The sequence below is a fragment of the Postia placenta genome (assembly GCF_002117355.1).
Source record: "Postia placenta MAD-698-R-SB12 unplaced genomic scaffold POSPLAscaffold_10, whole genome shotgun sequence".
In the NCBI taxonomy this organism is placed as follows: domain Eukaryota; kingdom Fungi; phylum Basidiomycota; class Agaricomycetes; order Polyporales; family Adustoporiaceae; genus Rhodonia; species Rhodonia placenta.
In genome coordinates, this window is record NW_020169841.1 from 765,496 (window position 1) to 786,645 (window position 21,150).

General features: G+C 57.4%; 7 protein-coding genes across 7 annotated transcripts; 4 read left to right on the forward strand and 3 right to left on the reverse strand.

Moving 5' to 3' along the window:
• Positions 1 to 201: 201 nt before the first annotated feature.
• On the forward strand, positions 202 to 643 carry POSPLADRAFT_1148141 (hypothetical protein; the record flags this gene model as incomplete). The annotated part of the gene is made up of 3 exons (XM_024486143.1): positions 202 to 328; positions 379 to 443; positions 500 to 643. The coding sequence occupies 3 exons, from the start codon at positions 202 to 204 to the stop codon at positions 641 to 643; spliced, it is 336 nt and encodes a 111-aa protein (XP_024337179.1).
• Positions 644 to 879: 236 nt separating this feature from the next.
• POSPLADRAFT_1040573 (hypothetical protein) lies at positions 880 to 2,545 on the forward strand. The gene is made up of 7 exons (XM_024477762.1): positions 880 to 1,034; positions 1,101 to 1,286; positions 1,343 to 1,378; positions 1,439 to 1,850; positions 1,907 to 1,941; positions 1,992 to 2,051; positions 2,114 to 2,545. The coding sequence occupies exons 1-7, from the start codon at positions 939 to 941 to the stop codon at positions 2,387 to 2,389; spliced, it is 1,101 nt and encodes a 366-aa protein (XP_024337180.1). The 5' UTR covers positions 880 to 938; the 3' UTR covers positions 2,390 to 2,545.
• A 238-nt stretch (positions 2,546 to 2,783) lies between these two features.
• Positions 2,784 to 3,597, reverse strand: POSPLADRAFT_1111832 (glycoside hydrolase family 128 protein; the record flags this gene model as incomplete). Its single annotated transcript, XM_024483383.1, has 4 exons — positions 2,784 to 2,906; positions 2,962 to 3,259; positions 3,319 to 3,480; positions 3,533 to 3,597. Coding segments are annotated over 4 exons (648 nt in total), but the record flags the coding sequence as incomplete, so codon positions are not given.
• Positions 3,598 to 4,790: 1,193 nt separating this feature from the next.
• Positions 4,791 to 6,872, reverse strand: POSPLADRAFT_1182909 (hypothetical protein). The gene is made up of 3 exons (XM_024488957.1): positions 6,105 to 6,872; positions 5,826 to 6,056; positions 4,791 to 5,770 (listed from the first exon to the last, which is right to left on the reverse strand). Exons 1-3 carry the CDS (start codon positions 6,747 to 6,749, stop codon positions 4,904 to 4,906), a joined length of 1,743 nt encoding a protein of 580 aa, XP_024337182.1. The 5' UTR covers positions 6,750 to 6,872; the 3' UTR covers positions 4,791 to 4,903.
• Positions 6,873 to 7,081: 209 nt separating this feature from the next.
• Positions 7,082 to 9,394, reverse strand: POSPLADRAFT_1148154 (hypothetical protein; the record flags this gene model as incomplete). The annotated part of the gene is made up of 5 exons (XM_024486145.1): positions 7,082 to 7,360; positions 7,408 to 7,542; positions 7,608 to 7,968; positions 8,026 to 8,506; positions 8,959 to 9,394. 5 exons carry the CDS (start codon positions 9,392 to 9,394, stop codon positions 7,082 to 7,084), a joined length of 1,692 nt encoding a protein of 563 aa, XP_024337183.1.
• A 349-nt stretch (positions 9,395 to 9,743) lies between these two features.
• Positions 9,744 to 12,162, forward strand: POSPLADRAFT_1058553 (glycoside hydrolase family 13 protein; the record flags this gene model as incomplete). The annotated part of the gene is made up of 8 exons (XM_024481053.1): positions 9,744 to 9,996; positions 10,051 to 10,166; positions 10,217 to 10,538; positions 10,594 to 11,036; positions 11,086 to 11,471; positions 11,526 to 11,595; positions 11,652 to 12,062; positions 12,118 to 12,162. The coding sequence occupies 8 exons, from the start codon at positions 9,744 to 9,746 to the stop codon at positions 12,160 to 12,162; spliced, it is 2,046 nt and encodes a 681-aa protein (XP_024337184.1).
• Positions 12,163 to 14,767: 2,605 nt separating this feature from the next.
• Positions 14,768 to 21,084, forward strand: POSPLADRAFT_1047841 (hypothetical protein; the record flags this gene model as incomplete). Its single annotated transcript, XM_024479373.1, has 14 exons — positions 14,768 to 14,865; positions 15,037 to 15,325; positions 15,668 to 15,725; positions 15,832 to 16,111; positions 18,810 to 18,828; positions 19,052 to 19,124; positions 19,174 to 19,291; positions 19,446 to 19,490; positions 19,590 to 19,686; positions 19,839 to 19,973; positions 20,235 to 20,375; positions 20,446 to 20,495; positions 20,587 to 20,759; positions 20,909 to 21,084. 14 exons carry the CDS (start codon positions 14,768 to 14,770, stop codon positions 21,082 to 21,084), a joined length of 1,752 nt encoding a protein of 583 aa, XP_024337185.1.
• Between the last annotated feature and the right edge of the window lie 66 nt (positions 21,085 to 21,150).

Below are 21,150 nucleotides of genomic sequence, written 5' to 3' on the forward strand. Positions count from 1 at the left end.
CCCCATTGTGACAAGCTGGGCGCGCAATAAGCGAACAACCATCGGGGAAGACACTTTATAGCAGTCCGCCCCGGTACCTCTTCTCTTTGTAGGGTCCCGTTCTTTTGACCTGGACAATCCATGCGACTATAGGCCTGCGCTCTTTCGGCCTGTCGCCCATAGAAGCCGTGTGGCCCTCGCGCGTCGACCACTATGCCCTTCATGTTCCTCTTGTCTCTCTTCGGCTCCTTTATCCTATGTTGTGTGCTCTTCCCATCTATATGGACGTCAATTACGGGTGGGGACGAGCTGGACGCGCATGAGATGGGGATAGCGTTGGTGGCCTCCCGTACGTCGCTCTTCCGTTTCCTCAGAGGTTATAGGTAGACTGGTTCACAGGCACGCCATTCCGCGAGACGGGTCCACCAGCCTGCATGGCCAAGCTAATCATGTTGAGACATAAGGTTCATTCCTCCCATTGCGGGTGCTGTGTGGAGCTCGCCACTTACGTACGTTGTAGATTCACCAGGACAAAACCAAGCGACGTTGCAACGTCACCCGCGTTCGCCAGGCGGCGTTCACATACTCTATCCCCGTCATCCGACCTCATCGCGACGTTGCTTGGATGCGATTTGGAAGGGCGCGTGGCAAACAGATTCACTAATTTCGGAAGCTTCTAGTCGAGTGCTCAAAGTAATGCAGTTTATACCCGTTGATGTACTCTACACCTTCAGTACCCAGTTCTGTTCTAGTTTTGCTTTCCACCAGACTGAATTTGAAATGAGTGCCAAGCGCCAAAGGCTTCAGATAACGACCAAGGTTAAGCTGGTGGCAGCACCTTTGGGCGGGAAATACTTAAGTAGCCTGCGGTTATCTCGTCCTAGCTCTCAGCTATCAGATATAAGGTCTGGGGTGCACAGTGTGAATTTCTTGTTGCCACCTGGTCCGTATAGTCAAGGATGGCTTTCAGGAATATCTCAAACTGCGGTCGTTGGGGACGGTTGGGTCATGCATTGAAACGTTCACAGACGCGCTCACTTGCGACGTTGGCCGAGGTGAGCTCCCCGCTCATTTTTTGATCGACTGACGAATATGAAACCGTATACGCTGTTTGGCATCAGGACGTGAAGTCCGACGCGGCTTTCAGTATCCCCTTGATCGACTTCAGCAAATTCCGCACGGCAGCCTCTCAAGCAGAGAAGCGCCGCACTGCAGATGATATTGTTAGAGGTTTCAAGGAAGTCGGGTTCATCTACCTCAACAAGCATGGTATCTCCGATGACACTGTTCAGCATACATTCAAGAAGGTGACCGCTCTTCAACTTCTTTCCGCCTGGACGCTGAATGGTATCCACTGCCGCAGAGCGCCGAGTTCTTCCGTCTGCCGATGGAGGCCAAGGTATGTCCATAATTGAACAAGTACCGCTGGCAAGATACTGATGAGACTTGAACTGTACAGTCCCAGCTGGCATGGGAGGACCCCCGTGCAAACCGTGGTTACGTGCAGATTGGGCGCGAGCGCGTCACCCAGTCCGCCGACGCGAACGAGATCGCCGCGCTGCGCGCCAAGGCGCCCGACTTCAAGGAATCCATGGAGATTGGGCGTGACTGGGACGCGACCTGGAAGAACCGCTGGCCGCAGGAGGGCGCCGCTCCCGGCTTCCGCGAGACGATGCTGCAGTTCTTCCAGACGTGCCACGACCTGCACACTCTCGTCATGCGCGCGATCGCGATCGGGCTCGACCTCGACGAGATGTTCTTTGAGGACAAGATTCACGAGCAGTACCATAACCTGCGCCTGCTGAACTACCCGCCCATCCGGAGACAGCTCCTCCAGCAAGAGGGACAGGCTCGGGCGGGCGCACACTCAGGCAAGGGTCTTTTGCCCCTCTAGTTGCCGCCTGTCGATTTGACACGAAACGCGCAGATTACGGCACGCTAACCTTGCTCTTCCAAGACTCTGTGAGTCACATATTGTCCCAGGGTGCTAGCATCTCATTCTCTCCTCCCAGGTCGGTGGACTCGAAGTCCAGAACCCTCACACGAAGCAATTCCAGCCCGCTCCTCCGATCGTGAGTATCATTGCGAGTCAGTCGCTCACGCCTTCTCTTGTGCTAACATGCATCGCCCCCAGCCTGGCACCATTGTCATCAACGCCGGCGACCTGCTCGCGCGGTGGAGTAACGACGTCCTACGCTCGACGCTGCATCGTGTGGTCGCGCCCCCTGCGAAGCAGGTTAGCGCGACGGAGAGCATCACCCCTGCGCGGCAGTCCATTGCGTTCTTCTGCAACCCGAATGCGGGCGCGCACATCGCCTGTCTCCCGACGTGCGCAGGGAAGGAGGCCAAGTATGCTCCTGTGACGACTGAGGAGTATATCGTAGGCCGTCTTTCTGCCACGTACAGTTGAGCTGTTCGGCAGTGATACCATCCGGGATTGAAGGGGGCACAGTGGAGGGCTTGGTTTCATAACCAGACTGAGTGTATGGCTGCTGTATACATTTGGGAATGTTTCACGATGTGCTTCTTTTGGCAAAAGAAATGTAATTCTTGGTTTGGGCCTCTTACGAAACAGTGGCGGTCATGTTTAATCCGATCTGGGTTTACCTACAGTGTTGTGGCCATCAATATCGTGAAGGCAAAACTGCGCATAATAGAGCAGATTGAACGCAATAAATAACATTGACCGACGAGTCAAAGAACATGCAGACTAGTAATAATAATATTGAGTCACCTTTCATTGACACCGGTCAATTATTGTCCACATATGCGTCGCCGAGTGCGGTCAAACTGCCATCACTGTTGACAAGATTGCCTGCCTCGTCCATGAACCATGCGTATGCAGCTACGCCGCTCAGACCGTCCAGATATTCAACCATCGACGCGAGGAATGTTCCCTCCGCGGATGTTGTGCCGGTGGCACCAAACTATATATGGAGGTCAGCGTTGTGTAAACGTGTTCAGCAGAAAATATTGGCGTACCTCTGTGACCCAGACAGGCTTGCCATATTTCGAAGCGAGACCGGAAATGTAGCTTTGATAGTATGCCTCGTTGGTCGCCGAGTCGTATATGTGCATCGCGATGGCGTCGATTGTGCAGCCGCTACACTCCGACAGGAAGTCACTGAGCCAGGTCTCGCCCATGGGGGCAGCGCCGTTGGTAATGGCGGGGGACACGAGTTTGGCCTTGCCTGCAAAGGGCTGCATGTACTGCATCCATGCGGCGGCTGCTTCTTGGGGGGTGAGGTTAGACTGTGTGGACAAATCGGGCTCGTTGAACCTGGGTGCCAAGGAAGAGGTAAGTTTCGGTCCCAGAAGACGACTGACTGGACGACAAACCCCAGTAGATATTCTGCGCCATTGCGGATGGCCGTGTTGGCATTGGCGGACCACTGGCTGGTGTGATCCGAGGACGTCCCCCAGAGCATGGGTATGAACGTCACCCCGCTTGGGAGTGTGCCGGTGTAGCTCGAATCCCAGTTGTATGCCCAGCTCACCTGGCTTTAGTTGCGTCAGCGAATATCCAGACTCAGAACCAGACCCGTAGACTCACCCAGAGTTGAAGTCGTGCGTCAAGGAAGCATCATTGAACGATAAACCTCTCTTGATACCGCTCGAGAATGCTGCTCCAGTTGTTCGGCGGCCTAGCTCATGCTTATGAAAGTCGGGGATGTGCGCCGCAGCGACAAACCCAGTACTAATGAGGGGAAAGAGAGTGGCGGCGGCGGTAAAGAGCATCGTCGTAAATAAATAGATATAAGCTTTAGTCCTCGAAGGGCCAGTATGTGCTAAGTCAACACGAAGAGCCTGAATGTAGTTTCCAGCCCCTTGCTACCTACCTTCTTATACTCGACTTCTCGAGGTGAACCACATGCAACAGCCGGAGATACGTACAGCCGCTGCAGGCCGCGAATGCTTATAACGCTGCTAACCGGCAGGTTAGCATGTGCTACCAGAGGCTCGTCATGAACCCATACTACCGCCAGTTGCGAGACGGTCCGACGGTAGTGGCCCATTTAGAACTTTGTGCCTGCCAATATGCAATATGATGGTCTCGTATGGTCTTCGGACTCCGTTTCGATCAACTCACTGACAACCATTGACAGGAGCATGCGATTGATTATTCTTGTCGGTAACAAGCATCAAGTCATCAGAGGTATTGATGCGCTGTTGCGCTATCGTATACTCTAGGATGAGCATATCTGGCAGGCACAGACAATCAACTTGATGCGCACCAGCAACACCTAAATGGAAGGAACCGTCAACGGTCGGGACCCGATGGGGTGCTCACGGCTTGACAAAATGGCACTCCTGAGAGGCCGTTGCCCCCTGGTTGTATGCCCGTCGTAGCACGCTGACTCTACGAAATCCGTCGACTGCGGTTTGCGAGTGTCCATCGACCAACGATGATGTCGGCGATACTTGCATCCAGCCTGTCCCGGCGAGCCGACGAAATGCGACATCCGTCGGCACAAAGCCGGCGCATTGTGATATTGGACGTTGGATCTAGCAGGGTTGCATAGCACGCCAGACAGGCGTCGATGTAGATGTGTCAGCACCATGCAGCTCGTTTCCAACTCTGGGTGATCGGCCATGGGGTCAGAGAGCGTTATAGCTCTCGGCTGTGAGGCTGCCAAGACTTGCGTTCTGCACGAGCGCGGAAGGGGATACCGAGGCCTGTATGACCTGCTCCAGGGAACCAGCACTAAGTGGCGCGCAAGGATTGTAGAGTACCAAAGCTCACCTTGCACTTACCAGCTCACTTCTTGTCTTCGTGGAAACGGGGTCGCAGACGCAGATTCCGATGTTGTAACTCGAATAGAACTGCGGATTACAATACGGTAGAGATAAGACTGTACAAGTCAGGAGTTCGGTTGGTGCCACTCTAGCCAGCAGGTATACGATTGAAAATTTCGGTTGACAATCAATTTTTTCTCCTCAGTAGCGCCAGTGTATGTTGGCCACCACACGATGCTGTGACGGCAGCCCAAGAACCACCTTCTCTTCGAACCACCACTGTTGGAATCCGAGCCTCGGTCTCATCACCAACACCGAGCTCACCCTGCGGGCCAGTGCCCCATGTATAGAGTGCACCACCCTTCGTAATGGCGACATTGTTGTGAATTCCAGCCGAAATGTGAACCACGGGATCGTCGGCATCTGGGAATGTGATGATGGCCGGCTTAGCAAGCATGTCTGGAAACTCGCGATCTTGGAATGCGACGTCGTCATCGGCAAGCCCAAGTTGGCCGCCCTCGGAGCGACCGCACGCATATACTCTTCCCACGGACGTGAGGAAGAGCGTATGGTGCTCCCCGCCTGCGATCTGCACGACTGTGGCGCCGTTCAGGGTTGTCTTGTCAAGCCCAATGACCTTCTTCGGGGTCTGCACCTCGGCGTCCGCTGAGTTGGTCATGAATCCAGTTCCCGTCTGGCCCATGCTATTGAGACCCCAGCCCCAGACGTCTCCGCTTTCGTCAACAGCAAACGAAGAGTAACTCCCAGCGCCAACGACAACGGCCTTCAGCGAACGGTGACCAAAAACGATCTTCTCAGGGACTGTGCCGTGAATTTTACGGCGCTCGAGGACTTTCCGCCCCAGCTGGCCCTGTTCGCCAGCCCCCCAGGTGTAAACATTGCCATGGGTAGTCAAGACGAGAAGGTGGTTGTTTCCGGCCGCAAGGCCGGAGAACTTCTCTGCGTCTCCAGGTCTTGACTTCAACTCCAAGATGGATGCAGGCAGGAATTGATGGCGATGGCCGCTTGAGAATCCGAGAACGCCTTCTACGCCCTGAGGATCGTGTTCAACAACTATACAGAGAGCACTAAACGTAATAAGGACGCACTCGGAACGATCCCCAGACACGCAAATCACCCTGTGAACTGATAGCGGCGGAGATTGTATCACCAGCAGCTATACGCACTGCGCGGAAATTCTCATCCACGAGGGACTGGAGAGGATTCGGCTCTGCTGTGAGGGTGTCTACATCAAGGAATTCGCCCTCCTTTTCTGGGTTGGGAACGTCGGTTGTGACGCGCCCAAGTGCGGCATCATCATTGACTCCACAAGACCAAACCTATTCCAAAGATTAGTAAAAATCATAAAATATGGTCAGTATACTTACAGTCCCTTTCTCATCTACGAACAGGGAATGGAGGCCACCAGCGGCAACGGATTCCAGACTAGCTTCGTCGTCACCGAATACGCCTTCTCGCATTCTCTTCTCAATCCATAAGTTTTTCTTCGGCTTGTCATACTCGTCAAGCAGGTCTGCGCCCATACCAAACTGACCAAAGTTGCCAGCGCCCCATACAAACATCTGCGGCGCAGGACGAACATGTTCCGGAGGAGTGGGAAGAGGGTTGAAATAAGGCTTGACCTGCTTTACGACCTTCCGTGGTGGAGGAACAGATGCCTTGCGGACCTTGGGGACGGCGGCGGGCTCAGATTCGTCTACGTGGTTGACGCCATTTTCAACTATCTTCGGAGCACCTCGCGCCCGTTTGGGGGGTGGAGGAGGGCTGTTCTCGGGTGACGCAGCGCGTTTTGCCACCTTCGTGGTGGCCCGGCCGCGTGTAGTGGGTTTCGGGGCGGCCTTTGCAGCGAGTTTTGTCGCGGGTTTCTCTGCAGTCTGTGTAGTTGGTTTCACCGCCGCCTTCGAAGCAACTTTGGAGGTAGCTTTAGCGACTGGCTTCGTGGTAGCCTTCGTAGCGGGCTGAGACGCAGGTTTCGCGGACGCTGCGCGTGTCGAGCGTCGAGGCTCAGGCATGGTGTGAGAAGAGGAATATACGACGAACAAGGCCGCTGGTACAGATTTTACGCTGATCAGTTTGCAGAAACAAATAAGCGGTCAACCACAGCCGAGGGGAATGCAGGAGCGGACTTGTGAGGGGATGGCGCTTGGCACTGTCAGCGAGCGCGGTGACAATTTCCAAACGGACAGCGTGTGACATATACACGTGATCGCGACAGGTATTGTGACAAGCGCGTCAACCCAAGTTCGCGTCGCGTCGGTTTCAACAGACCGTCATTTTATGTATTCTATTTAGTGAGAAACAAACTGCAGATCCAGATAAAAGAAACAAAATCACAGATATTCGTTTAATATGTCTCCCACACGGCGTTTGGGAATACTTCTCGCATAATTCTCCAATGGCTCAGCGCCTCCTTCTCCTGCCATTTGCCTAAAGGATTTCGCGCGTCTGTCAAGATGTACTGATCCCTCTGCTCTTCCAAAATGTCCTCCGTCAAGGATTTAAGGTCGAATTCACGCTGCTGTAGAGTATTGAGGATTTGTGCACGCTGCACGGACCCGAAGTAGTCCGACGAGCGCGGTGCTCGGAGCGTTAGGAGAGCGGATGATGGCGAGCAGAAGAACACCTGCAGTGTGTAAGTGGATGGAAGAAACGGAAATTTTATCGACTCACCCAATTGTGGAACTCGCTCTTAGCTTGCTCATCCGGTGATACCTCGTCGCAGAATGCCCGGCAAGTATCAAAGGTAGACAGTAGGGTCATGATAATCGCTCGTGCGGGTTCCGAATCGAGTTGTCCAGCGAAATTCTAGCGAGCCAAATAAAAAAAGGGGTTCAGCATCCGACTCATGTTAAGCATGCGAGGCGACCCACCACCGCGAGTATACCATCTGAACTCATTAAGGCTTTCGTGTCGTTCCAAAATTGCTGCGTGAAGACATGCGATGGCATGGTTCCGCCTGTAAACACGTCATGCAGCACGATGTCGAACATGTTTGGCTCCGTCTCGTCAGCGTGTCCCGCCTGGTCTCCTAATCTTGTGGCAGATTCGCGTTCGCGCCGGTGTTCTCTCACCCATGTCCTTGCGTCCTTAATGAAGACCTTTCCAGGTCCGGGTTCGGGGAAGGCAAAGAAGCGCCTCGCAGCCTCGTACACAGCGGGGTCGATCTCGACAATGGTGGTGGACACATTACTTCGTATCAGTGAAGAGGCGGCGACACCCGTTCCTAGGCCTCTGCCATAGAAAATACATCAGGATTTGCTGGAACCAATGACACAGGAGTCTCCTCACATTACCAGTGCATTCTCGCGCTTTTTGCCTCCCTCCCTCTCGAAGAGCCTTGCCGCATCCTGCAGCATGAATGCATGGTACATGGAGTCACCGACTGGCTCGCCCGCTTCGTCCAATCCTACAGGGTCTGAATCGTGCCGTCCTAGAATCGCGGCCTCACCTATCCATGCTCCTCCGAGTAACGAGTGACCAGCACGGAGGTATCGTAGCGAGTGTACGGCGCCAAGTGCGGGCTTGTCCCCGATGGGCGGCAGGACCTCGCCGACGAGGACAACACCGGAGTATGACGAGCGAACGGATGAGATAATGCGGAGAGGGTATGCGGGATGAAGATATGGTTCCCCGAGGGGTTTCGGAAGAGTAGGGGGCTGCAGGATGGTCGAAACCAACATAGGGATTAGAGGCAGAAGAATGAGGCGCATCAGGCTTTGGTTAGAGGATGTCTTCGTGCGCGTTTGTGGGCTACTTGGAGAGACTGATACTGGTACAGGCGAGCTGGGTCCGGCGGGCTTCGTGATTGCCTTTGTGCTTGAGGGCTTCCTCTTGTGCTTGGGCTTGCCCTTCTGCGTAACTATTACTGCTGGTGAAGAGTCTGGCACTGTTGTATTGGATGCGTTCGACGTCTCCACGGGTGAGTACAGGAGAGGGGAGATTGTCCAAATGACTAGTATCAAAGACCCAACATACAATATCTAGTCGTCGCGGCGTCAGCTCCCGACGAACACACGCAATGAACTCCTTCTTACAACTTGACTTTCCGGCACGCTCCTCAAGCGTGAAAACACTGGCCATAGATCCTGCAGCGTCATGATGGATGTCTGAGCGACAGGAAGTGTGATCAGTTGTTGCGGCGCTGCGTTCTCTTGCTGGTCCGTAGTCTGCTAAATAAATCGGTGAGATACTCACATTTCATGAGCGCGCACAGGTATCTACTATGCAGACACTGATAGTCATGCAGAGCAACACTCACCTGTAGAGCTTTTACGATTGCAACGCCTAGCGCAAGCACCGGTAGCAGCACCATAATGTGCACCACTACAGGACCCCATACTGGGTCTCCCATCCTCCCTGTGTAAACTGCGGCCCAATATGCCGAGTTTGGCATGAGACAGAGTAGCACACCTGCAGCAAAGGCAGCATAGGAGATCGACACTGTAGGTGCAAAGCTACCAATGATACATGCTATCCAGACTACCTTGTTGAGATGAAGCTCGGTGGGTACGGAGCCATACAGGGGAGTCAAAGACCGCCGGTAGGTAAAGACGACAAGTGAGAGCCCGAGCAGGGTACAGACGGCTCCCGCTTTGCCGATGACAGACGCCAGGATTGAGTTCTTCTCTACTTGCCTGGCTTGCGCTGGAGGCGGCATGCTGGTCGTTCGGGATGTAGTGGAGGAAGGTGCTGGCAGTGAGCAGAGGTTGCATAGCAGACCCAATGACACTGTACTTTGACGTTCCTGCCGCGCTATGGCGAGTTCCTGAACGCGATCAGCTGTCGCCGAAGTTATTCCCCGCGTTTGAATCACATGGCAAGCGACCCCGCATCACGTGGTGTGATGTCAGGACGCGTCTGGTCTGGGCGTTCTGGAGACTGGAGTCCGCCCGTCATCGTCTGCATCTCAGAATGGCGCAGATGGGCGTCTCGATCCCTCCTCGTCCTCTTTCAGCCCGCATACACCCGCACCAATCTCTTTCTGACATTCACGACACGGTGCGAGAATGCCAACGACGCCTATCGATGCGAAGACTGTGCTCGATGTCGACCCCTGGCTTGAACCCAATGCGCCCTCGATTGTGCATCGACACAACGCGTTTAGGAAATGGCGCGATACTATAGAGCAGAACGAGGGGGGTTACGACTCGTTCACGAAGGGCTATCTCAAGTTTGGGCTCCATGTACGCGACGACGGCGAGCTCGTGTACAGGGAGTGGGCACCGAACGCGAAGGAGGCGGCCTTGATCGGCGACTTCAGTACGTACGCGCTGGCTAAAACTTGCTGCTGAATGCGTGCTTATCATGAACCAGACAATTGGAATAGGACCTCGCATCCGATGGTCAAAGACTCCTTTGGCGTGTGGGAGATCACCATCCCGCCCAAAGAACCAGGTGTATGCGCTATCCCGCACGACTCCAAGATCAAGGTGCGCTTATGCACGCCTTTTTAAAATTCCATAATGACCAATTACTTTAGATCTCGATGATCACACCATCAGGCGAGCGCATTGAGCGACTCCCAGTCTGGATCAAGCGCGTCACGCAGGATCTGTCTGTTTCTCCCGTCTATGATGCCCGATTCTGGAACCCACCCCAGTCAGAGCGATATCAGTTCAAGAATGCTCGTCCTCCTCAGCCGAGGAGTGTGCGGATATATGAAGCCCATGTCGGGATCTCGACGAACGAGTATCGCGTAGGGACATACAAGGAATTTACTGCCCACATGCTGCCGAGAATCAAGGATCTCGGCTACAACACCATCCAGCTCATGGCAGTTATGGAGCATGCGTATTATGCTTGTATGTTCTTCTTAATGCTAGATATGTATACCGGCGACTGACGAGTGTTGCGCAGCGTTTGGGTACCAAGTTACAAACTTTTTTGCAGCAAGTTCCCGCTATGGTACACCTGAAGACCTCAAAGAACTCATAGACACCGCGCATGGCATGGGAATCACAGTTCTCCTCGACATTGTGCACTCGCATGCCTGTAAGAACGTGCTCGATGGGCTCAACCAATTCGACGGGACGGACCATCAGTACTTCCACGAGGGTGGAAAGGGGCGGCATGAGCTCTGGGATAGTCGTCTATTCAACTACGGCCACTACGAGGTGCTTCGCTTCCTCATGAGCAACCTACGCTTCTGGATGGAGGAGTACCAGTTTGATGGCTTCCGATTCGATGGGGTGACGAGCATGATGTACGTGCATCATGGAATCGGCACCGGGTTCTCTGGTGGATATCACGAATACTTCGGAGATAATGCGGATATCGAGGCCATCGTGTATCTCATGCTGGTATGTTCTTCCAGTTCGTGAGGAAACACAGTTTTTGACAGTGTTCTAGGCCAATGACGCAATGCATGAACTCTTCCCATCGTGCATCACTATTGCAGAGGATGTCTCCGGCATGCCCCTTCTCTGCGCCCCCGTCTCGAAAGGTGGGGTTGGGTTCGACTATCGGCTATCGATGGCAATCCCGGACATGTGGATAAAGCTGCTGAAGCACAAGAGTGACGACGAGTGGGAGATGGGGAACATCGTGCACACCTTGACAAACCGGCGATACAAAGAGAAGAGCATCGCGTACGCCGAGAGTCACGACCAGGCGCTAGTAGGGGATAAGACCCTCGCGTTCTGGCTGATGGACAAGGAAATGTACACGAACATGTCGGATATAACGGAGTATACACCTGTCATCGCTCGAGGTATTGCGCTGCACAAGATGATACGGTGAGTATTGCTAGTCAAGCAGTCTGGCAGGCGTTCACCTGGTTCGCATCGCAGACTGTTAGTGCATTCGCTGGGCGGTGAAGGATATCTCAACTTTGAAGGGAACGAATTCGGCCATCCGGAGGTACACCTTCCTCGTTCAGAAATTTGGGAAAACATTCTGACGCCACTTTCATCTAGTGGCTCGACTTCCCGCGTGAGGGCAACGGCAACTCCTTCCACTACGCCCGGAGGCAGTGGAACGTTGTCGATGATCCTCTCTTGCGCTACAAGTATCTCAACGAGTTCGATAAGGCTATGAACCACACAGAGGAGAAATACGGCTGGCTTGCGGCCGAGCCTGCTTACGTCTCTCTGAAACACGAAGTCGACAAAGTGGTCGTGTTCGAGCGCGCGGGGCTACTATTCGTGTTCAATTTCCACCCGTCGCAATCATTCACGGACTATCGTGTCGGAGTGGAGGAGCCCGGGGAGTACCACGTTGTCCTGAGCAGCGACGAGAAGCGCTTCGGCGGCTTCGAGAACGTGCTCCCGGGTGGGCAGTACTTCACAACGCCCATGGAATGGAATGGGAGAAAGAACTGGTTACAGGTCAGCCTTCATTTTCGGCTCGCCGTTCTGTGTGTGTAATGAAGATTCCAAGCAGATCTATATTCCGACGCGTACCTGCATCGTCCTTGGAAAGAATTGAAGGTGGCACGACATATAATCATGAATGGAACGGACGTTTAGACTAGTGACCGGAAGAAGTTGTCGTGCTGTGTACCAAATTAACCCCGTAGCATACCCAGATTCTACATTGAAACCCAGCCGTTCCAACAATATGAGACCGATGTAGTGGCTTAGTATTGGATTGTGTCATCCCGTTATCACGCGCGAGAGAGGTGCGGAAATGGAACATTTAGTTGTACGAGACTGGTTTGCGTCAGTCTTAAGCAATACTTGACCTCAGCCCCCTCTACGGCAGCTCTCAGGCGCAGGTCGACAGTATCCGCCGTAAGCCCTCTCGCGCGCCCCAGCGCACGCTCGCTGACTTTATGTATACGTGACGTTCGCATCCAGTAGCTCTGCGCTCTCCTGACCGTACCAGGCAGCTATGCACGCAAAGTTTTGTTTTTGATTCGTTGAATCCGATCTATATCCGCTTGAGGGCGTTGCCCTATGCCGGATAATACTACATGCATGTGCGTATCGTAACGAGGTGTCAATGTAGCACGGGCTGTCCGGTAGCATGGAAGGGTGAAGCGCAAGCAATCCATCGTTCGCGGGCTGTATGTTCTGTTGTCCGGTAGCTCGAGAGGGCTGGGCGTGTGTGGGGAGCATGAGCACGAGGTGAGGCATAACTAGAAGCGGCTACGTAGGTGATTATCTCTAGTACAGCAATGGCGAGCCGGTAGGAGATACACATACAGGCGAGAGGAACGGCGTGGCGTGAACGGGGTCGGTTCGGGCGGTGAGCGTACCTCGCGCACGCGCGCGAATTTTGACGGTTCAAATTGATGGTTGCCAAGAAGACTCGGGTGACCAGAATTAGGCCTAGAATATTCACGAGCCGCAAGCCGCAAGCCACAAGCCACATGTCGCACATGTCGCACCCGGTCTGTATACCTAAGGCTCCGCGCGCGCGCAGCCCTGCTATTTCCGCGATGCACACCGCGAGACGTGCCCTGCAGCAGCCGCGCGGCGCATAGTGCGCTCGGCAAGATTGTGTCTTAGGGGTCTATGCGCGCGCGGGGAACAGGGCTCCAACGGCGGCGCACGCCCGTCTGCAGGCTGCCGCCTGCCGTGTGTGCGCAGCGCCACACTGCGAGGTCCAGGCTAGACGTCAGACCGTGTAGCGCCGCGCGAAGGCGTGGTGGACGAGGAGGAGGCCCATTTGAATTTGACACACCGCACGACGCTCGCGACGCGGGCCTGTTAGGCACTAGGTGCGCGCGATGGGTGGCGCGATAGGCGGCGCCGGGGTGGGTGGGTGAGGGGGAGAGACACGGCCGCTAGGCGAGCATCAGGGCAACCCTGCGATGTACCTCCCTAGTCGGCCGCGTGCGGTCCGGCGAGGCGCGGTCGTGGAAGAGTGGCCTGATGCTTGCAGGGATGCGAACGGCGATCTGAGCCTTCAAATGAGATGCGAGAGTGGATTGGACCACACAGCGCGACATCGTGTTCGATGGCTTCCTCTTCTGCTATGTCCTCGGCGCGATCGGTTGCGCAATGGCGACGGCGATGTGTGTGTGGGGAGGGGAGGGGGGGGGAGTGTCAACGTCAGCCTAGGGCCTGGGAGGAAAGGAAATGGGGATCCCAGACATGATCTGAATATATTCACCCGCGCCTCACCTTCGCAATTATAATCTCGCTTGTGGGGCGTGACCAAGCGGGAGACGCCACGACCCTTACTTCCTTGGTCACCTCACCCTCTCTAGATATTCCAATCTACCTAGACGCGTTGACGCGTTCTTGTGCGGTAGACCAATATATTGACTACGGCCGCTCATTCGCCGTTACTCAAACAATTGAACACGAGGATCTCGTCCGCTCGCGCACAGGTCGAGCCAATGGCAGGCCAGCACGAGCGTGAACGGACGCATAATTTTGATATCGGTATTTTGTTATGCGTGGCTGCGATGACTCCCCCCTCCAATGTGCGGTGACGTGCACACGAAACGCGCCGTCAAAACCCGAATATGACCGATGTGTAGACACACTACGCGCATCGAACGGCGCGCCGCGTCGGCCAGCAGACCGCGTCTTCGCATAGAACGCGGAGGCACGTGCGAGCACTCTGGGGGCGCAACGGGTCGATCGGCGTGTCATGGACTGCCGCGCAGAGCGAGTCGCCGTCGCCGTCTGCGGACGCGCGACCCACCTCCACGACGCGATGACGCAACGACGGGCACGTCTGCTACGACGTCTGGAATCCAACGGAAAGCGCGGCCGCCACCAGATGCCGGGATTCCTCGAGCCTCGCAAGAACGCCGCGAGCCCTCATACTTAGAACACTGCTGTAAGCCACCGCGGAGCGCCGTCCCTATCGAACATCGAAGACGTCGTGCGGCGCGCTGATGGCGGTGAAACAGGGAGGGATCACCCATCAGCGCCAACCCGGCGATGGATGGAGGATGTTGGTATTGTGGTTGGCGGCAGACGTACTCAGTGGTCCCCTTTGAGCTCTCCGCGGTGGGCGCGGACGAAATATTAGACACCCCCCCTGATATCCGGAGAGTGCGCCTATCTCGACCTGAACCTCATGGGGCAGCAGCTCACGCTCACACCTGGGGCGCTCCGAGGCTATGTTTACCATGTCCTATGGTGACGGCGTGAGAGCCGCCATGGGAAACGGCCCTGCCCATCTGGGGCACACGGACGTCGACGTCGATGCCACAAGGGGCAACCGCAGGTGCGCAAGCAGCGCAGAAGCCCCGTGGAAGCACTCGCGGGAGCGGATGACGACGACGGCTGGTGGCCAGGCTGTGGGGCACGTCCCCATCCTCGTTCACTTTCAGTGGGCCGAGGGAACGGACATGGCATGATTGGCACGTCGCCTGCGCGGCTGCAGTGGACATTCAAGTGCGTGCATTGCGTATTGCGTCTCGCGTATCTGGCTTTCGCTCGCCAATGGCCATGGTGTGGGCATTACCGACACCGATGGCACGGCGGCGCATCGAGTAGACACGGAGCCCGCAGGGCATCGAGATACAGGAATGAGGCTACAGCATCGGCAGGCGCTCCGGACGTGCGCGGGGCTCCGACTGGGATGCGGAGGCGACTTGCGTGCGGATGCAGATATCGACTACTTATCTCGATGCGATGACGAGCAGCCTACGCAGCGCGCTGCGCGAGTTGGAGAACCGAGATGGGTCAGACTGACCGCGGCGACGTGTTTGCGGGCCGGCGGGGCCGGATGCGGGAATAGGTTGTGCAGTTCTGCACCCGGGACCGCGTGGACGGCGCGCGGCCATCGTAGGGAGGAATTAGACGTGCGATGTGGAGGAGATTCAAGGGCGATTGGGGATCTCATCGCGCGCCAAGCAGGGGAGGGTGACAGGTGGTCTCGATGCCGTGCCACATAGGCGCACAAGCGTGCGAGGGCAGGCGTAGACTGTCACGGTGGCAACTCCGGTGGTGGCTCAGTGCGGCGGGTCCTCATGGGGCCTGCAGGCTCGGCCTAGGGGCGCGCGATGTCTGCTGCGTGTGCGCAGGGCAGGGCAGGAGCACTTGCACAAACGGACGGCTGGCAGAAGAACAAGCCCGAGTCCGGTGAGAAAGGAGGATGACCACTGGCAAAGATCGGCTGCGGGGAATGCCATTCGATCAACGATGGCGCCGGGCGCCTGTCGGACGATGTTGAATGGTTTGCTGACAGCGCGAATTGGTACCCCGACCGCCAACGCAGCAGATGGCGATGGCGGGGAGGGCCGGTCTGTCTGCCCCGTCTTGTTTGCTCTCGACCACGACCACGAGAGCGACGGCTGGATGAACGCAGGATGCGCGCGCGCACAGGGTGGTGAGGGGGGAGCGGGCAGCTCGGGGTGGGGAGAGGCGGAGCGACGTGGAGAGAGCGACGGGGCGGGCGGGGGCGACGATCAGGGCAGGGGTGCAGCTGGAGGAGCGGACGCAGGCGACACGCGCGCAACAGATCGCAGGTGCCCACGATCGCCGCCGGGCCATCGATCGCCTGAGCCCTCGGTCGCCCGCGGCCAGGCTGCGTGCTCCCGTGCAAGTGCTGCATGCCCCGCCGATACACGCCCCGCGCCGCCCTCCCCATCGCCGGCGTCATCGTCCCCTCCTGCCCGCCCGTCTTCCAGCCCTCGCCCCGTCCCTCCCTCCCTCCCGCCAACTGCATCCGCCTCTTCTAGCACACCCGCTAGCCCCTCTCCCCCCCCTGATCCCGCTCCGGCGCACCCTCCCCCATCTGCGCCCGTCCCCCCTCAGCCCCTGGTTCCTGACTCTGCCCCCGAGCACACGCCCGCCATGCCCCTCGCCCCCGCCCACCTCCTGCCCCTCCTCCGCTGCCCCCTCTGCTCCCCCCCGCGCCTCCTCACAGCCCCCCTCACCCTCCGCTGCGGCCACACCGTCTGCGCAGAGCACGTCCGCCCGCGCTCCGGCTCCCCCACACCCACCACCGTCCGCTGCCCGCTCCCCACATGCACCAGCGCATCCACCGCCCCGCACCCGGACGCCGGGGCGGGCGTTATCCCCACGGCCCCCGTCTCCGCTCTCCCCGCCCCGGCGCGCGTCGACGTTACCACAAACAAGCTCCTCACCCTCGTCAAGCGCGCCCAGTCGTGGTTCCCCCGCGAGCCCGGGCCCCGCGCGCGCGTGCCCGCATACGACGACGACGACGCCGACTCCGAGCCGGAGCCGGAGCAAGAGGACCCCACCCACGGTTTGTACCACGACAGCGGTCCACCCGCAGACTCGGATGATGTGGGCGCCAGTAGGACCACCACCGATCACGATCGGCCCGATTCCTTGGCGCCGGCCCAACGCCCGCGCGCCCGCGCCCGCTCGCGCACACGCTCGCCGTCCCCCCGCCCCCGCAAACGCCGCAGGCGCACTCGCGGTGGCGCCGACGCGCCGCCGCAGGACCCCAGTGCGCGCTTCCAGAAGGAGCTCATGGCGGAGATGTCGTGCCAGATATGCTTTTGTCTGTTCCTCCAGCCCGTCACGACGCCGTGCCAACATGTGAGTGTCAGAAGGGTGTCCGGGTGGCGGCGGTCGCGTTCGCCGATGGTTGCTGCCTTTGCCTCCACTCCGGTGGCAAAGTGGTAACCAACGCCACAGTTGTTGGGTGGCTGCGTCCTCAAGGAAATAGCCGCCCGGCTACGGGCAGGTGGTCAAGCTAGCCAGATGCCGCGCACAGTCCCCGTCTGTGCTGCGCGTTGCCCAACCTTTTTTTTACGGTCGGGTGGATGCCGCGCTTCCTTGAGGCGCTCGCTTGAGAGTTATTGGCACCTTTCAAGCCGTTTGGGTATATGTGCGGATCTACGGAGGCAATCGGCGATGTGCCCGCGGCTTGCTCGTGAAGGATGCATGGCTGATGCGTGTGCCCCCCCCTTCAGACGTTCTGTGCCGCCTGCCTGCACCGTGCCCTCGACCACAGCAATGCATGCCCGCTATGCCGCCAAGAGCTCCCCGACTACGCATACTTCCAGGACCACCCCTGCAACAAGGTCGTCCTCGCGCTCAGTGAGTGGACTATATCTGCGCCGCCCGCGTGTCCCGGGGGACGCTGCTCGCTTAGAATGCAGCGCTGACCATGGCTCGCAGTCCTCAGGGCCTTTCCGGAAGCGTACGAAGAACGGAGAGCGATCCTCGAAGCGGAAGAGCGCGACGCGCGCCTGGACACGCCCGTCTTCGTCTGCCAGCTCAGCTTCCCCGGCATGCCCACCATCCTCCACATCTTCGAACCGAGGTGCGCCCCCCCCCTCCCCCCTCACACACTCCATCTCCCCTCCCCTCCCCACACTCACTCACCCCCACGCACAGATACCGTCTCATGCTCCGCCGCTGCCTCCAAGCGAACCCCCGCCAGTTCGGCATGGTCCCGCCCCCGCGCGCCACCACCACCGCCACCACCGGCCACGAGTACGGCACGATGCTCGAGATCCGCAACGTGCAGATGCTGCCCGACGGGCGCAGCGTCGTCGAGACGTGGGGCGCGTGGCGCTTCCGCATCGTCGAGCGCGGCACCCTCGACGGGTACGCCGTCGCGCGCGTCGAGCGCGTCGACGACTGGCCGGAGGACGCCGAGCAGCCCGACCCCGTCGCGGCGCCAGCTACCGTGCCGGATTCAGCGGCGCCCGCTGCGGTGCCGGATTCAGCAGCGCCCGCCACGGTGCCGGATTCAGCAACGCCCGCTGCGGTGCCAGAATCAGCAGCGCCCGCCGCGGTGCGCGGGCGCGGGCGCGACCCCGCGGCGCTGCCGACGAACGCGGAGCTGATGGCCAAGTGCCACGCGTTCCTGCGGGAGCTGCGCGACGGCACGCCGTGGGTCGTGCACCAGCTGAGCACGGCGTACGTGCCGATGCCGCAGGACCTGGCGACGTTCAGCTTTTGGATGGGCGCGGTGAGCGGTCTTTCTTTCTCTCCCTCTCCCTCTCCCCTCGCTTCCCTCTCCCTCTCCCCTCGCTTCCCTCTCCCTCCCCCTCTTCCCTGGCTCTCGCGCGGAAAGGGGGCCTGGATGCTGACGCGGCTCTCTTGTTTTTTTTTCGTTGTTGCTATTGTTGTTGTTGGGGCACGGTTGCGCACAGCTGCTCCCGATCGACGAGCAAGAACGCACGAAGTTGCTCCCGATCCGCTCGCCGCGCCTGCGCCTGCGGCTGGTCGTACACTGGATAGAGCAGCTGCAGAGCCAATGGTGAGTCGCTCTTCTTTGTGCACGGCACACCACACACACACACACACACACCTCCCCGCGCCCGCGCGCTTTCATTATACGCACATACATTCACACACACACGCATACACACACGCATACACATCGGTCCCGTTTTCTGCGCCCCGCACGAGACCTAATTTTGACCCGCGCTTGTCTCCGCTTCCCAAGGGCCCGTTCTTACGCCTCCGCGTCCCGCCTGCAGGTGGTTCTCTGGTGGCTGCGTCGTCTGCTGATCCGCGCGCTGTTCTCGTCCGTCGGGCCGTACGCGTTCGCCGGTACGCTGCTCGCCGTGTTCGTCGCGCAGGCGCTGCTCCTGCACCCTAGGGAGTGAGGGGCGCGCCGCACATGGCCGGCCGCGGTGTGGGTGGATGGAAGGGTGGATAGAGGGTAGGCAATGGTGGAGACTAGGAGAAGACACGGACTTTGTGTCTGCGGAGGGTCAGTGAGTGGGGGGAGGTGGAGTTTAATTGTCATACTACTGCCGTATTGCGGCTAATGTGTCCCACATCTCAGCTATGTGTGTTCTGGAGTTTCAGCGCTCGTTCGATTTTCTGTTGTACCCTCACGCATTTCCATCGCTACTTGGGCTTGGGTAGAGAGCTTCACGAACAATCGATGATGGTTGTCCTGAGAGACACGGGGTGCGTCTCTGCGCGTAGTCGCGAGGCAATGCGAAAATATGTGACTGCTAACGAAGGAAAAACAAGGGTTATCCAACTCGCAACGACTCATGTTCACAGGTCAATGCTGTATATGATACACGTGGGTGCTTTTCACGCTGCGGGATCAAGCAGGACCCTCGTTCAGCTTTTCCTAACTTCGAATAAGCTTTGGCGGGTGTGTGCTTTCCATCCGCACACAAGAACAGCGGATGCAGCTGCAGTCCGTGCCACAACTTAAGCGATATCCTCGCTCGGGCCGCGGCAACGGTTGGCCCTCGATGTCCCTCCTCAACGACAACGACCTTCAACTCGAAAAGTGACGCATAGGTTATGTACTCAGGTCCGTTCATGGTGCCTCATCACACTGTCAATGGCCGCAATGCTGACAAGACAAAACAGTGGATGAATCAAGCCAACAACGAGCGTAAGCGCGAAGGCTGCCTTGCGTTGCTCAGATATGACGTATGTCCTCAGCGCAGCGGCCGCAACATCTAGACCATGTCAAGTGAACTCTCATTCGCGCATCGCACAATTGCAAGTGCTCACACACGCTACGCCGCATTAAGGGATCATATTGAGCCCCGTCTCGGACTTGATGATAATCTCACGGCCAGACCGGGATGTTAACCCCGACGGAGACGGACATTGCTCTTGCTTACCTCTGGCTGTACTAGTTGACACCCGATCGCCATGCTGAAATGGAACAGAGATCTCACCCACTAGGACATTATGCCACGGCGGCAACTTGAGACCCGTTGTCACGATGGTCAAAAGGGTGCAGTATCTGATGATGTAGAACAAGATCGCACTGCGCCCACGGCCGGCGCACCAATAGTATTCGACTTCGTGCTGGAAGGTGATCAAGTAGTTATGGCCGCACAATACTAGATCATCAGCTAATTACATGTTAATTGACATCGACGAACACCTGCAGTCGATGCATGGAGGTACTGCGACGTCACCAGACTGGTTGGGCGTGCTTAGGTTTTCCGGAAGACACATGGCCGCAGACTGCTTACCGCCTCACTTTGTCATTGTCAACGTCAACATCTTCCGTACTGTTGGGACCGCCTAGTGAGAATGGTATGGAACAAAGAGACGGGCGTGCCCGGAAATTCTATCGTCCCTGGAGAAGTTACTCATACGGGCGATACGCCATTGCTCCTGTTCCGCCACCGTCACGAGCAGGCTGCGGCGGGGGCAAATTGAATCCGCTTTTAGACGGCGCTAGCGTCAATGTCCGTGGAAGTATGTAGTACTTACCCAGGGCCGGCACAGGCAGTGTTGCAGGAGGTGGATTTGATGCCAGAAGCCAATGTGATGTGGGCGCCAGGTCAAGGGTGAATGTACCTGTGTTTCATACTCTGTGACAGTGCACGCCTAACTCTGTTTGACAGAGAGACAAGAGCTGTCCAGGCTGCCCAACTATGCATCGATTAGCCGGCGCAAAGCCCAAGCACTCGTTGATGAGAGTGTTTGTTCCCGACCGCCCATCCACAGTCGTGAACATCGCGAATATCGCGAGCAAAACCAGACCACAAAGTACTGGCGATGGATCACATTTAGAGGTTGACGAGACCATATAAAGCCTGTGTAATGAATCTGTGGAGTGTGCCACTGACTGCGCCTTGTAATGATA

Bases quoted from the DNA above. Each gene is read 5' to 3' on its own strand.
- POSPLADRAFT_1040573 (XM_024477762.1), top strand. From the start codon at position 939: ATGGCTTTCAGGAATATCTCAAACTGCGGTCGTTGGGGACGGTTGGGT. The intron at 1,035-1,100 runs GTGAGCTCCCCG...GTTTGGCATCAG, and splicing joins CACTTGCGACGTTGGCCGAG to GACGTGAAGTCCGACGCGGC. The intron at 1,942-1,991 runs GTGAGTCACATA...CTCTCCTCCCAG, and splicing joins CCTTGCTCTTCCAAGACTCT to GTCGGTGGACTCGAAGTCCA.
- POSPLADRAFT_1182909 (XM_024488957.1), bottom strand. From the start codon at position 6,749: ATGCCTGAGCCTCGACGCTCGACACGCGCAGCGTCCGCGAAACCTGCG. The intron at 6,057-6,104 runs GTAAGTATACTG...TCTTTGGAATAG, and splicing joins TCGTAGATGAGAAAGGGACT to GTTTGGTCTTGTGGAGTCAA. The intron at 5,771-5,825 runs GTGCGTCCTTAT...CACGATCCTCAG, and splicing joins GTGTCTGGGGATCGTTCCGA to GGCGTAGAAGGCGTTCTCGG.